Source organism: Taeniopygia guttata, chromosome 7, assembly GCF_048771995.1.
Source record: "Taeniopygia guttata chromosome 7, bTaeGut7.mat, whole genome shotgun sequence".
NCBI classification, from domain to species: Eukaryota; Metazoa; Chordata; class Aves; order Passeriformes; family Estrildidae; genus Taeniopygia; species Taeniopygia guttata.
The window spans coordinates 3,552,057-3,567,557 of record NC_133032.1 but is presented as its reverse complement, the minus strand read 5'-3'; the positions used below and the strand labels follow the sequence as shown (position 1 = coordinate 3,567,557).

The 15,501-nt window shown below is 47.4% G+C and overlaps 1 protein-coding gene across 7 annotated transcripts in view; it reads right to left on the bottom strand.

Annotated features, from left to right (window-relative positions):
- The window catches only part of HDAC4 (histone deacetylase 4), a 177,170-nt gene that overhangs the window by 42,858 nt on the left and 118,811 nt on the right, over window positions 1-15,501 (bottom strand). For 4 of the 7 annotated variants that reach the window (XM_030276973.4, XM_030276974.4, XM_072931951.1 and 1 more), the window contains exons 8-12: window positions 12,281-12,421; window positions 10,335-10,447; window positions 6,822-6,938; window positions 5,509-5,707; window positions 2,971-3,200 (exon numbers count right to left, since the gene is read on the bottom strand). In XM_030276973.4, coding sequence (XP_030132833.1) covers window positions 2,971-3,200; window positions 5,509-5,707; window positions 6,822-6,938; window positions 10,335-10,447; window positions 12,281-12,421 — 800 coding nt within the window. The remainder of the gene's footprint in view (window positions 1-2,970; window positions 3,201-5,508; window positions 5,708-6,821; window positions 6,939-10,334; window positions 10,448-12,280; window positions 12,422-15,501) is intronic. The other 3 variants (XM_030276977.4, XM_030276978.4, XM_072931954.1) reach the window with 1 other exon arrangement.

Here is a 15,501-nt window from a genome sequence, read left to right as displayed (position 1 = left end):
AGAGATATCTATTTATGCATCAGAGATCAATGAGGAGCCCCTGCAGATAAACTATGGAATCCCAGAATGGCCTGGGCTGGATGGTCTGGGCTGGATGGGACCCTGATCCCCACGGGTGGGGTGGCACAGCAGGAAAGCCAGAGGGAGAGAGGAGCCAGGGAGCAAAGGAGGGTTGTCAGCTCAGCCCTGACAATGCCCTGATGTGCAGGAGTCAGCAGAATCCTCTCTTTCCTCCCTCTGGAGGGGAAGGACGAACTCAAGGAAGAAACAGAATAACTCTTGGACAGCTGGAAACGCAGCTTTGATGAAAATGAGTAAAAAACAGGGAAAAGAAAAAAAAAGGATGATAAAGGCTGAACTCATTTGACTCAACATGGCTCTTCTCGTATTCCCTTTGGGTTCTGATTTTTAACTTTTATAGACTAAGGAGAAACAAGAGATGATAAGGGATGATGGGAGAGGCTGACTTGGGCACTAGAGTGCCTGGCAAAGCCTACAGAAATCTCTTGATCTGTTTTTCCACCCCCCGCCGAAATGATGCAACAACAGGGGAAAAATATCTGTTTGAGGCAGCCTCAGTCCTACAGCTGGAAGGACCTGGAGACTGTGGAGCTTTTGTGCCTGGAGGAGAGAGAAAACCCACCTGCAAGGCTGGATGGGGCTTGGAGCAAAACTTCTTCTGATATTACAAATCACAGAATCCTTAAGATTGCAAAAGCCCTTTAAGACCATCGAGTCCAACTGTTTCCCCAGCATTGCCAAACCCACCCCAAACTCTGTCCCCAAGTGCCACATCCACAGGTCATCTGAACACTTCCAGGGATGGTGGCTCCTCCACTGCCTGGGCAACCTGTGCCAATGCCTGACCACCCTTTCAATGCAGAAATTTTTTCTGACTTTTTCCAACCTAAACCTCCCCTGGCACTTCCCTTTCAAACATTAAACATGCAAAAAAAGGTGGGAAACAAAAGCACAGGCTGATGGTGGAATATCAGTTCAATGAGTATCACAGAATGGTTTGAGTTAGAAGGTATCTTAAATTCATCCCATTCCACCCCTCTGCCATGGGTAGGGACACCTTCCACTATCCCACGTTGCTCCAAGCCCCACCCAGCCTCGCCTGGGACACTTCCACACTTCCACACACCCAGGGATCCAGGGGCAGCCACAGCTTATTATTCTCAGATAATTATTCTTAATATTTTCATGTAAAACATCACATTTTTCCTTAGTTGCTTCCCTGGAAACAGCAAGACTTGTTTTGGCTGCAGTCCCCTCAAAAATTTCATCCACTGCAGACACCTAACAGGCAATGTTTAGGGTCAAAATCTCAATATTTGGAAAATCACATTAAATTAGGAAAGGCTTGATTTATGAGTATATAAATATATAAAGTACTTCAGGAGTATTATTTATGAGAAATCCGCAAATAAAAAAATTAACAGGCAGTGCTAGCGGTCCTGTTAATAGTGAAATAATATTTTATTTTATTTTTAGTCCTGCCCTTAACTCTCCTACACACACGAAGGTCCTAAAATATCCCAAATCTGGGAAAAGTCTTTTCCCATGTCAACACCTGGATGCTATCTCACAGGATAAAGCTATCAATGCATGCAGCACTAGCACTGAAGTGATTTTAACTTGTGACTCCTATAAATCAAACACAGGGAAATCAGTTTAATTAAACTCTCTCTGACTGATTTTGCAGTGAAGAGCGATGGACAAAGCTGGAAGTCAGAGTGCTCCAATGGCTCTCCAGCTCCTGGGGGGCCCAGGAGAAAGTCTGAATGAGCTCAGTGGATACGTCACATCCAAGGCTTTGGAAAAGCTTTAAACACCTTGAACAAAAAATCCCTCCAGCTGACAACTTCCCTGAACAAAGAGCCCCAACTCACTGCCCCGCACCCCATGGCCCTGGTCCCAGAGAGTGTTTGGAGGGGGGAGGAAATGGGATCCCATGGAGCAGCAGCTCCCCAGGGCCCTGTGTGCAGGGCTGAGCCGAGGCCAGGGCTGGCACCCGTGGTGGCAGCACTCCAGGAGGACAGCATTGACGTCAGTGACTTGTGTAATCATCCTGCCTCAGCCCCGGCCCATAAACAAGGCTTTGAGGGTGGTGTGTGTGTGGTGGGGGGTTGTGGCTAATTCCACTCCTTGATCCAGCCCTCAGAAGTTGTGTCTTCTCAAAGGACTGGAACAGTGGAAATATTTGGAGGAATCTCTGCCGTAAATGAAACAGCAGTGATCTGAACGGCCGCCTGCCAGGGGCTTGTCCTGTCCCCAGACCTGCTGCTGGAATTACTGCTGTCCTAAGGAAAGCCTCCACTGAAGCTCCTCGGGAGGAGTGTTTAGAAAGCCTCCCAACAGTACAAATCCCAGAATGGTCTGGGTGGGAAAGAATCTTAGAGACGATGCAGTTCCATCCCCTACCATGGGCAGGGACACCTTCCACTAGCCCAGGTTGCTCCAAGCCCCCATCCAATCTTGCCTTGGACACTGCCAGGGATCCAGGGGCAGCCACAGCTGCTCTGGGCACCCTGTGCCAGGGCCTGCCCACTCTCACATGGAACAGTTTCTTCCCAATATCCCATCTATCCCTGCTCTCTGGCAGTGGAAAGCCATTCCCAGTGTCCTGTCCCTCCATCCCTTGTCCCCAGTCCCTCTCCAGCTCAACTGGAGCCCTTAAGGCACAGAAGGGGCTCTGAACTTTCCCTGGAGCTTCCTCTTCTCCAGGTGAAGGCTCCTAAGTCTCTCAGCTTTTCAGCAAACATTTCAGTGTATCTGAGTAACTTCCCTCACAAATACATCCTGGCGTTGTCATGCCTGAGAGAGGTCCAAGGATGAGAGGTCCAAGGATGACAGACCCAGGGATGTTGGAGGTAGAGCCCACAAACACACCTGCACTAGGGACCCAGAAATCATGCACTTGAAGATGCTGTGGAGGTAAAAAGGCATTGCAAACTTTGTGCCTACCTTGTTGATGTGCAGCTGCTGCTGCTGGAACTGCTGTTTGTGTTTTTCCAGGAACTGCTGGTGCTGCTGCTGGATCACCAGCTGCTGGAGGGCCTGGGCGTTCTGGGGCAGGGGAGCAGACTGGGTGCGCCCGAGCGGGCGGTGCTGCCGCAGCTTGTGGATCGAAGGGGAGACCCTCTCTCCACCCACCAGGGGCTGTGCGTGCAGCGGCAGTCCTGAAAGATACCAGTCTGAAGATAATATGGAGGAAAAAACAGCAGAGGAGAAACAAAAGGAAGAAGAAAGGAAGGGAGAAAACGGCTGTTGAGTAACGCTGATGGTGACAGTGATACCATGACAAACCCAGCCACCTCGCCATCTACAGCTGGAGCTTCCTTGAGGGAGAGCAGATAAATTAATCACCACTGCACGGAGCAATGCTTCGCTTGGTTTAAATTCTGTGTTTGCTTGGTGACTCAGAGACCCTCTGGAAACATTTCTTGAAACCAGCAACACCTTACTGACCTTTCTGTCGCTACATATGACCACATTGGTCTGGAGAAGTTTAAACCTCACAGCTCACCTTGGTTTAGGGACTGATCCCAGGTTCAATTCAAGCTGCAGGAACCAGCTGCCTCCCTAGTGTGGCTAGGGCTGCAGTCACTTTTGGGCAAGAAGCCCTCTGCTCTCCTCAGGCTTTGGTTTAGGAGAGGGAGAAGCTGCCCAGAAGTCCACAGCCAGCTGGATGCTGAGGATTAGAAACACCTTGGCATTTGTGTCCTAGGATGGGACCTCCTTTCCCACCAATTCACAGAACTGCCCTACGCAGAAGGAGCTGACTCATGGGAAAGCCTCCTTTCTCAGTAGACTCACAGAGTTTCTCCCACTCTGCTTTTTCTGAAAGAGATCATGTGAAAGGGTATTTGATTTTAAATAAATGCATGTTCCTGCAGATGTCGGTGTGTACACACACAGGTCTGCATATGAATACATGGATAATTGGGAAAGATGTGCTCCTTTTCCCTGAGAGCACAGCTCCTCCTCCCAAAAGTTCAAATCAGACAACAGAGCTTGCAGCAGATATTTTGGAAGACTACCTTCCTCCAAAGCAATGGACAAGGTTCATGTTCACAGAATCCTGGGACGGCTGGGCTTGGGAGGGATCTTAAAACTCATGTCATTCCACCCCCTGCCATGGGCAGGGACACCTTCCACTGTCCCAGGCTGCTTCAAGCCCTGAGTATGTTCCATCAGGAATAAGGAACATCAGGACATGTATCACAACATGGAGGATACTACCAGAGTAACCATTCCAAAGAGGAATGGCACAGCTAAGGAATTCTAGTCCAGCTTCCCAAACTGGCCATGTCTACCTTCCAGCCCAGAGAGAGCCATCATGGCTAATTCTGCAGCTGTCAGAGGACTATCTCCAGAACTCAAGGCTCTCCAGCAGAATCCTAATAAACTCCATTTTATTTCCAAGGAGTTTCCAAATATTAGCTGCAGCTTGGCAGCTGGTGCACTCAATGCTTTGGGGATCATGTGTGAGCTCGCTGCCTCTCAGCTGCTGCCTCTGGAACGTGTGTTTCTCCTTGTTTCTCTGTGCTGGCTCCTTCTCCTGCGTGTTGGGCTGTAACACGCTGTACTCACTCAGAAAGCCCCACACGGAGCAGGTGGAGTAGAAGGAATTAGCTTGGAAGTAAACACAGTATGCTGGAAACTGAGGGAAGCAAACACACTTCTCTGCATCAGCCTCCCCATATCTGGGGAGCTTACCCCAAGCTCGTGGATATTCCTGGGGTTTGGATGTACAACCAGCCACGAGCTGCAATGCTGCAGGGGCTGACGCCTCCCAAGAACTTCCAATAGAAATGGAAGGAAGGGAAGGAAAACCAACACGTCAGTAACTGAGGCAGAACATCCTCTGTCCCAGCACCACACACAGGAAACCAGGAACATATCCCAGTGGGAATTAATGTTTTGAATCCAGCTTATTTACAGCCACAGGCCTTCCCACAGGTAGTTCATTCTGAAAACGCAGCCCCGGGAGTGATTCATGGCAATTAACACCCTGGAAAGGGAACGCACACAAACAAATACAATCTGCTGGGAGGCAGCTGATATTGCCATGGTTTTGCTATTTATACTAATGGTGGAAAGGAAGCGTTTTAACCTGTGATTTTCTAAATGTGTGCTTTTCATACTTTCATGGAATAGAATCCATCCATGGAAAACAGGAATCATTAAGGTGCAATGGTTTTGCCCTCACTTTGATCTGAACTGGTCAGAACCCTAAACAAATAGTGTTCTCAGCTTTTACCAACCAACTTTTGCTGTTCTGATGGAATAACAGTATTTATTTTCATCTCACCAAAATGAGGTGGGAGATCTGATTTTGGAAAAATCACCACTAATCAATGAATAACAAAGGTTTTATGTTCAACCTGTGGCATGTAGAGGTAATGCAGGACTTTGAGGCTGCCTTGACAACAAGCCAACAGATCCCTGATGGTTTCTTCTTTTTTCCAGGTGCCCGAGGGCTGCCCCCAGAGTGCTCACCTGTGACCAGGGGCGTTTGTGCAGTTGGCTGTTCCAGTAGGACCATGTGCTGCAGGAGAGGGTTGTGTGCAGTTCCCCCATCCCTCTCCAACGCTGTAGTGCTCAGGTAGGGTGTGAGGTGAGTGCCAGGGAATAAGGAGATCCGCTGCTGTAAGGCTGGAATTGCGAGCCTCTCCGCGTCCTGCTGCGCTTGTCCTGCCTGCAAATGCACACGGCACAGGGGGTTAGGAGACATGCCAGGGGCTGATCCCAGCCCCACTGACATCCCAGGGACTGATCCCAGCCCCACTGAAATCCCAGAGACTGATCCCAGCCCCACTGACATCCCAGAGACTGATCCCAGCCTCACTGACATCCCAGAGACTGATCCCTCCCCTGCTGACACCCCAGGGGCTGATCCCCACCCCACTGACATGCCAGAGACTGATCCCAGCCTCACTGACATGCCAGAGACTGATCCCAGCCCCACTGACATCCCAGGGGCCGATCCCCACCCTGCTGACACCCCAGGGGCTGATCCCAGCCCCACTGACATCCCAGGGGCCGATCCCCACCCTGCTGACACCCCAGGGGCTGATCCCAGCCCCACTGACATCCCAGGGGCTGATCCCAGCCGCACTGACATCCCAAAGACTGATCCCAGCCCCACTGACATCCCAGGGGCCGATCCCCACCCTGCTGACACCCCAGGGGCTGATCCCAGCCCCACTGACATCCCAGGGGCTGATCCCAGCCCCACTGACATCCCAAAGACTGATCCCAGCCCCACTGACATCCCAGGGGCCGATCCCCACCCCACTGACATCCCAGAGACTGATCCCAGCCCCACTGACATCCCAGGGACTGATCCCAGCCCCACTGACATCCCAGAGACTGATCCCAGCCCCACTTACACCCCAGAGACTGATCCCAGCCCCACTGACATCCCAGAGACTGATCCCAGCCCCACTGACATCCCAGAGACTGATCCCAGCCCCACTGACATCCCAGGGACTGATCCCAGCCCCACTGACATCCCAGAGACTGATCCCAGCCCCACTGACATCCCAGAGACTGATCCCAGCCCCACTGACATCCCAGAGACTGATCCCAGCCCCACTGACACCCCAGGGACTGATCCCAGCCCCACTGACATCCCAGGGACTGATCCCAGCCCCACTGACATCCCAGAGACTGATCCCAGCCCCACTGACACCCCAGGGGCTGATCCCAGCCTCACTGACATCCCAGGGACTGATCCCAGCCCCACTGACATCCCAGAGACTGATCCCAGCCCCACTGACACCCCAAGGGCTGATCCCAGCCCCACTTACGCTGGAGGGGCCGGTGGCAGGCAGTCCTAGCGTGATGTTGGGCAGCGAGGGCGAGGTGTAGAGTGGGAGCTGTGTCACAGAGCCCTCGCGGTTCACGAGCCTGTGAGCCAGGCTGGTCTGGAAAGGAGAGTGGGAACGGGGCCCTGATGAAAGCCCATCGACAGAGCCTGCCAGGACACAGCACCCACAGGGACAAGAACACAGAGCCTCCAGAACTGCACAGACACCCCAGCAATCCCACTCTGTGCATCCCGAGGTGTCCAAGCGCTCCTTGGGCTCTGGCAGCCTTGGTGCCGTGCCCATTCCCTGGGGAGCCTGGGCAGTGCCCAGCACCCTCTGGGGGAAGAACCTTTCCCTGATCTCCAGCCTAAGCCTCCCCTGGAACAGCTATGTGCTATTCCCTTGGTACTTGCTCTTCTCAAGAAATTGCCTTTTTAAAGGTAAAATCAACTATCTTAAAAGAAAAAAAAAAAAAAGCTTTACAATTGGTGTTTTTCTCTTTAGCAAATAACAGACAATTTATGTTATTTACTAGTGTTAGCATAAATCAGACTTCAAAATTTCATCCAAAGCCTCAAGGTTGCATTTATGGAGCTATTTCCTGATTTTCAGGGTGAAATGCAAGATTTGCTCAGTTATCTTACAGGCATTTGAAGCAGGAACACTTTAGCAAAAATACCTTTAATTTCTAAACAAGACTGATTTGAAATATGCACTAGAAAACCCATTATCAAAATTACAATAAAGTGCCTGATTTTCCTGTTAGGAAACCATGTTCTGATCACCCTGAGGTCTCTGCAGGTGATTTTCAAACATAAATAGAATTTAGACTTCAAGAAGACTTCTACAGAAGTCTGTTAAACTCAGGTGCTGCTGTGAAAAAGGGGATTTTGTTTAACTCAATATTCTATTATGAAGCAATCTGTACCTAAGTCGTGGCTGTCTCATCCCTGGAACTGTTTGAGGCCAGAATGTTCCACCCCCTGCCATGGGCAGGAACAGCTCCCACTGTCTCAGGGTACTCCAAATCCAAAATCCAGCCTGACAGTGGACACTTCCAGGGATGAGGCAGCACAGCTTCTCTGGGCAGGCCGTGCCTTTTTTTTTAACAGACTCATTGTAAAAAAACTTCATTTTTCTCTCTAATCTAAAGTGACTCTCCATGTGATTATTTGTACCCACACACTTCTCCTTCCAAGTGATTTTTGAGCACTCCTGGTAATTTTGCTTTAAATTAAATTACATAATGTCAGTGTGTCACTGAAAATAAGATACTTATTGTCAGCAGAGGAATGAAATATTTTACTGATATCATAAATGAATCAAAACTACATCCATTTTCCCTTTGAACAATCGATACTCTGGAGTTGTGCCTCAAAGTGTCTCCTGGGGATTTGATATAGAAAACAGAGGAGAGAAGAACGCAGCGACTCGATGCTCTGAGCATATGGGATTTGGCAGCATTATCACCACTTTAAACACACAGCTCCCATCTCTGGGCTGAACTGCAAACAGCCATTTCTGCATGCACACTCTGCAGCTGTACTCCAGGAGCTTTTACAGCCTTGTACCAACTGCAATGGCAGCCAATCTGTGTGCCTTTCAGAGAGGAAAAAACCTTTAAAAACAGTCTTTCAAAACAGAAAGTATCTGTTTTAAAGGAGGCAGGGCTGCAGTCTTTCAGCACTGAAGGCACTCAAATAATGAACTTGGGCACTATGTTCCACACCTGGTCCAAGGGCTGATGCAACAAACTAAGAAGCAGTGAGATACACTTCTCATTTAAAGTGAAACATGAAGCTGAGAATGAAACACAGTATTATCTTTTCAGAAACACTCAAATTTCCAAACATTTAATAGTGGGAACATGGGAAATTCTGGTCCACTGGTATTAAAGGAATCTCCAGCACCTGAGCTCCCAGGTCATACAGCTCCTACTGAATAAGAGGTTTTTAAAGACACCAAACCTCACTTGTTTTTTTCCCAAATAGGGGCCAATGGATTAGCTGGGATTACATGACATGAATGCTGAAATAAAATGCAGAGTTATTTTTCTTTGGGAAAGGGAAAGGCTTGGGCAGGACAGGTTTTTTTTCCAAATCATTTGTACTGCTTTTGCCTCAGCCTAAGTAAAAAAATTGCTGCATTACAAGCAGTTGATGGAAAGACTTTTTCTTGTGGTCAGTGTCCATTTGATTAGGTGTTGGTGGTCTAGTACCAGATGATCAGCTCTAATTATTAAGTTGAAAAATCAAATGGATGAAGAGGATGCTCCAGCTTCACATTTACCTGCAGGACCTCACTCTGACTTCATGTAATGGTTTGGGCTGGAAGGGACCTTAAAGGACCACCTAATTCCAATCCCCTGCAGGGACTTTTTGGAAGCTGTTTGCTCTGTTTATATCACAAAAAATTGTCAAATCCACTAGTTTTTCCATCAGCAGCAACTGGGAATTTGCAGTTTCCTAAGGACAGGCAAGATTGACAACTCCTGGATCAGTAAAATCAAAACTCAGTGCTTGTCCTCCTGGAGCAAGTGAAACCCCCACCTCCTACCATCTTAATCGTCACACAAATTACCTAAATCTGCAAGGTTTACAATGGACTAATGTGGCTGGAATGTGTGCTGATCATTTGGCAGGGAAGAGGGTGGAGCAGGAGGCATTTTCCCCATATTAAATACTGTTACAGTACATTAGAAATAAAAATAAAGTGCAAATCTGTACAAAACTAGAAAGCAGTAAGGACTGACATTTCCACCATCAGAAGGCCTTTTCAATTCTAAAGGAATATTTGTGGAGAACAAACCTCAGCCTGTTTTTGGAGCCCTGGTGTTAAGACAGACTCTATTCATAGGGAGAACAGCTAATGGGAAGTTGGATTAAAAGAAATGCACCAGTAACATCAGACAACCACACTGGTTTTCTACAGGCACAGTTCATAGTGGGAGCCAGCTCACATGGCCCAGACCCCTTGGAAAAGCTTGGCTCCCAGCTTGCTGAACACAGGAGCTGCTGTGCTCAATCCAACCCCACCTCACCCAGGCCAACACCCTACCCTGGGCATCCTCAAGTGATGGTGAAAGTTCATGGAATTATAAACCAGCACATGGCACCAAGCTTTCAGCTCCCCAGTTGTGGAGGAAAAGTTTAAATCCATTCCCTTCAATCCAATTATAGTTTGGTCATATTTAGACCAGCCTACTGCACACAATAAATCCACCCTATATACAGGAATTAAGTCCCCAAACACTAAAATACTTGCATTTGACCTTGCTGAATCCCTTTATTTTTACTTTCTCCTCACTACAAAGCCACTGCAAGTTACCACAAGCTGCCTGTGAGCTGGTCCAAAACAGATTTAATAAACAGATAAGGCATCCTCCAGGCTGAGAGGTAATTCCCAAAATCTGCTCCAAGTCACAAGTCGGGGTTTTCCTTTTGTGTGGTTTAGTCCTCAGACTCCCCCAAAGCTGATGGGTGCTACAAACCAGAGGGAAGGAAGGATCTGTACCTCTGCTTGGATACTCGTGACTGATCCCGCAATTCCGTTCTCAGTACTGATGTTGTTGGAGCTGTTGTTCGGAGAGCTGGGACCAGATCCAGGAGCGCTGTTGCATGCAGAGTCTGAAAAACATATCCACAACCAACTTTTAACATTAGAAACCATCTCTGTGATGGTATTTAGACAGATAACAACCCCCCAAGTTTTGTTTTGATTGAAAGTAGCCCTCCTCCTTCTCCTCCCCTTCCTCCCCCTAAATCTTCTCAGGGCTCTTAAAATAGCAACAAACACTTTCAAATGGTTTATCCAAGTACCTACTCAGCATATTTAAGTCGTCTCCCCATAGGGATTTCTCCTAGAGTGTATTAATAACTTGAAATATGATTGAAAGATAATAAAAGGCATGGAAGGTTTGAAGAGGTCAGACTGGAGGATGTCGGAGCTGTTCTGCTTCATTTTTCTGGAAGTGCCTCTCACCCTCTTTCCCTCTAACCCTAAAGACACCTCCTTGCATCAGACCTCCCTCAGGAGGTCTCTCACCTGCTGCATGGCACAGCTGCCAGTGCTCCTCCTTTTATTTGGGAAGGTTAATAACATTCAAACCTTTTTGTTGGAACTTTTCTCGTCCCCAACCATTTGCAGCAGGAGAATCTCCCAGCACCTGCAGCAGCTGAGGCTGCAGCAGGCTCCTCATTGCTCCAGGAGGAATAAGAGATAATTTTTACAAGGGCCTGGAGGGACAGGACTGGGGGAATGGCTTCCCACTGCCACAGGGCAGGCTTAGAGGGAATTGTAAGAAGGAATTCTTCTCTCTGAGGTAAGCACTGGCACAGGGTGCCCAGAGAAACTGTGGCTGCTCCATCCCTGGAAGTGCTCAAAAACAGGTTGGAGCAATCTGGTCAAGAGGAAGGTGTCCCACTAGAACCCCCTGTGTTCTTCAGGGATTACATGTAATTTCTATTCCTCAAAGTGGGACTGTTTTTAAAACTTATTTTCCATTTAAAAGTCCCCTCTTACTGCAACTCAGATACTTTTCTAACAGGCTCCAGGCTGGCTTCTTGAACCATGTCCATGCCAGTGAGAAATGGGAGCTTCTACTGCCATTTCTGAAGTCATTACATGGAAAAAATGCATGCAGCCAGCAAAGGCTGATTTATCCCAGGAGCCATGTGCCATACAGCATTGTGTGAGTGAAGGAAATTGGATTTTCAGGTCTGAAAGGATGCCAGAACTCATGGAAAATGCTCTCAGGCATAGGCTGGGATTTTTGAGGTGTCCTGTGCAGGCCTAGGGTTGGATTGGATTATCCTTGTGGGTGCCTTCTGACTCAGGATATTTTATGATTCCACAACTTTTAGCTCTTGAAATCCTCCTTCCCCTCTGCAAACAGAGAGGCTCTGACACAGAGAAGTGCTGAGGCACCCCGGGGTCTCCCAACCCCATGCCCCTGTCTAAAGGGAGCTCCCTTTTTTGAGTTTGATGGAGTGATGATCTTGTGCCTCAGAGCAAGACAAGCCTGGCAAAGCCATCACTGGGTCGTACTTACACAGAGACATCCCTAGATGGTGCTAAGAATTAACTTTATGGTAATCTCATCACGTTCTTTACTCTGATCCCACTTGCAAACTTTGGTCCTGGAAGGACAGGACTTTTCAACAAGAAACTGCCAGTTAAATAGTCAAAAAAAAAGTCTTATACAGCTGTATGTATAAAACTCATTGGTCAAGAACCTTTTCCTGTTTTCCATCCTAACTGACACAGCTCCAGGCATGTCCCTGGTCAAAGGGAGCAGAGATGGCAGCTGCGGACAGGGACCAGGCCTGACCTCAGCCTCCCCCAGGCTGGACAATTCCAGCGCCCTCAGCTTGGTTCCACCACTGCTGAAGCACATGAAGGAGACAGGAAGGCAATTTGGGAAGGAGAAGGGGCTGAAGGATTGAGGAACTGTCACTTACCCGCCGTCCCTGTGACATCCAGCGGGCGCTTCTTGAGTGCCGTCACCACGGGCCCGTCCTTCCTGCGCAGGAGGGGGCTGCTCCTCCTCTCAGCCACCTTCTGCTTTAGTCTGGAGCGCAGCTTCAGGTTGGGCTCAGAGGCTGGCCAGGAAAAGGAAACGCTGTTAGGAGTGTCTCAGCACTGCTTTACTCAGCTTGCAGTTGAGCTGAGCTCAGTTATGTTGAGTTGAGCTGAGTTGAGCTGGCTGCAGTCGAACATTTGCAGGAAGCTAAATTAAATTAAGTCGTTTGCTAACAAATATTTGGAACACAGATTTTTAATATAACAAACAGGTCCCAGCCCATGCAACATCTGAATTCAACAACAACGACAGGCATTTGAATTAAAAATGTAATGGTCGTTCTGCAAAGTCTTCTCCGAACAAAGACACAGACTCAGGATTAGTGCAGTTTCCCACTTCTGCCCAGCCCAGTGGCAAACCCAGATGATGGGATCCAGCAGAGGAATGGCTGTGCCAGCTGAGATGCTGTTGTTGGTTATCTCTGATGTGCTGCTGGAATGGGCAGCTCTACACCCTCAGAGTCATCTGACCCCAGGGTGAGCTGGCTGAGGGAGGGACACCAGGGCATGGGAAAAGGAAACACCAAACTCAAACCCCACAAGCAAATCAGGTGATTTTCTCCCTGCTGGTTCCTTGTGTCAGCTGGAGCCAGTGTCAACTCAAGGGAAAGGGCATGAGAGCACAGCCAAGGAAAGCCACTGCCAGGGAGGAGGAGGTTTGTTTGTTTGTTTGGGAAGCAACTTGGGGTTACATCATCCCAGCCCCACAGTTCGACCCTATCTAACAGCACAATAGACACCTGGGAAGTTCCAGACTTCCCAGGGCAGGTGTGGATGCATTTCCTGTACAGCCTTGTGTACACCACGCTTTTGAGAGACTCCCTCCAAAACACAAATCCTGAGATCCCAAAAAGCCAAGGCAGAGCTCCTGGGAAGTCCCAGTGGCCCTGGGGCCAGGACAGCCAGTGACAGAGCACATGTTATCGGATCTCCATCAGGGTCACAAAGCTTTAATTCAAGATTCCTCCTGCAAGATGATTTCCTCTGGGAGCTTTCTGATCTCCTGAGCCCTGAGTGAAACACCTTCTGTAGGGTTTGAGAGCTCCTGACAGAGCTGAGTGAACCAGCACCATCCTTCTTCCTCAACGACTCCATTGCTTAATCCCTTTGAACCAGCAAATCCTGTGCTCACTCCATTACCAACCAACACACTCCAGGGCCAATGATCTACATTTCTTTAGGAGAATTAAAGCAGGGTTTACAAACTGATTTGCATTAACTCAGTCTGGCTGCAGCTATGTTTCCCTTGACCACCAGGTCACATCGAAGATCAAGCCTGTCCACGTTAATTGCAGGGCTTGAAAAATCAGAAGGCTGATGAATTCAAGATCAAATGCTTGAAGTTAAGCCATCAACATAGTGCTTTGATGGAATTTTGGAGGGGAAAAAAAATTTTAAAAAGAAAGGAAAGAGCTTTTTTGTGAATGTTTTGGACAGAAAATCGGCAGCAAGAGATAAAGGGAGCACTAAAAAAAAAAGTGCTTCCTCAAGATGGTGCTTCAAATGCTGAATGAAGTGCATTATCAAGGGGGGAATTATCTTAGAGAGAGAATTTGCATATAAAATGGCAGGGGACTGAATGCAAATCTGCTCCCAGGGCAATATTAAAGACTGGACCAGTTCAAACACAAGCTCAGGTTCCAAGCAGAAACTACTCAGAGTTCTCTTTGAAACAGAAGTTGACATGATTTTAAAAGCAGTATTTGGGTACACACCTCATCCCACATTCTTACATTCCCAGCTTTAATTTGTCCCAGTTTCTGACCATTAATAGCTGCCTGGATGCCACACTCATAGCTGGAATGAGATGATCTCTAAGGTCCCCTCCAACAAAACCACTCTGGGATTCTGTGGAAGCGGAAGATACCACAGCTGGATGCTGATATGTCCATTTTAAATCAAGGAACTCTAAGCCTATGCCACACCTGCTGGAAGGATCTGTCCTCTGACAAAGGAAAACACGGCAATAAAAACTGTATTTCAGCCCAAATTTTATTCCTGGTGCTCAGATGAGGGATGGTTTCTGTTGGGAACAGACAATCAATTAGGTGGCTTTTGAATACAGAGAAGGAATTGGTTTGAAACATCTTAAAAGTGGGCAGGGAAACAAAAGATTTGGGGTCACAGATTACCTAACAGACCCCATATTAAAAGCCACAATAAAAACCTCCTTCCGTATAACAAAGAGGTGAACAAATATAGAAAATGAAAGCCTTAAAAGAGAAAATACCTCCACTGTAAATGCTTGCCAAAGCAACATATTGGAATTTGCCAAATTAAACTATTTTAAGGCAAAATCACTCTGTGTTTTCCCCTTCTGCTAGGGGATAGAGTTTCGAAACACCAAAAGGTCTATTTAAAGCCCTGCTCTGATTCTGTTGTTTATCCCTCAGATATAATCCCAAATCTAACATGGCATCAGGACCTCAAAAAGCATAATCCCTACACGGATTTAATTGGGTGCTCCAGAGGCCAAAGTAGGTGAATTAAAATTCAGCACAGGCAGTGCAGCACAGCCTCAAACTCACAGGATCTACATAAAACCTATTTTATAGTAAAATAATTTAGGCTTGTTCACACAGTTTTTAAAACTATTATATAATAAAAATGTTTTAAAGGTGAAGAGAGCTATCTTTCACAAGTATAAAATAGGAATTTAAATAACACAGAAACATCAATACCTGACAGTCAATGCAGGTTCAGTGCTGCCTCAGGAGCACCAATTCCACTGAAATCTCACCAAATTCACCCTGCCAGAGACAATATGCCCAAACAAAGCCTTGCTAACTGGAGTAAATTTAAACACTGGAGACTAAATTGCCATACCTAAGTTTAAAAATTACTGCTTCTCTACATCTCCAGGTGAAGTATTCAAAACAAATGCTATAAAATTAGAAAAATTCCCCTCCAGCAAACAAATGAAGCTCATGCCCAAATCTGAGTCAGCTCCCACTAAGCCAAGTGGGATTTCTTAAGCACTGACATACTTAATTTGGCCTATAATAAGGATTTATACAAAGAATATTTTGTTTTCCTCCAAGTAATTAATAATGAGAACATAAGCTAAAAGCTTCCCTGGTTTTCACCGGCTACAAAGTTA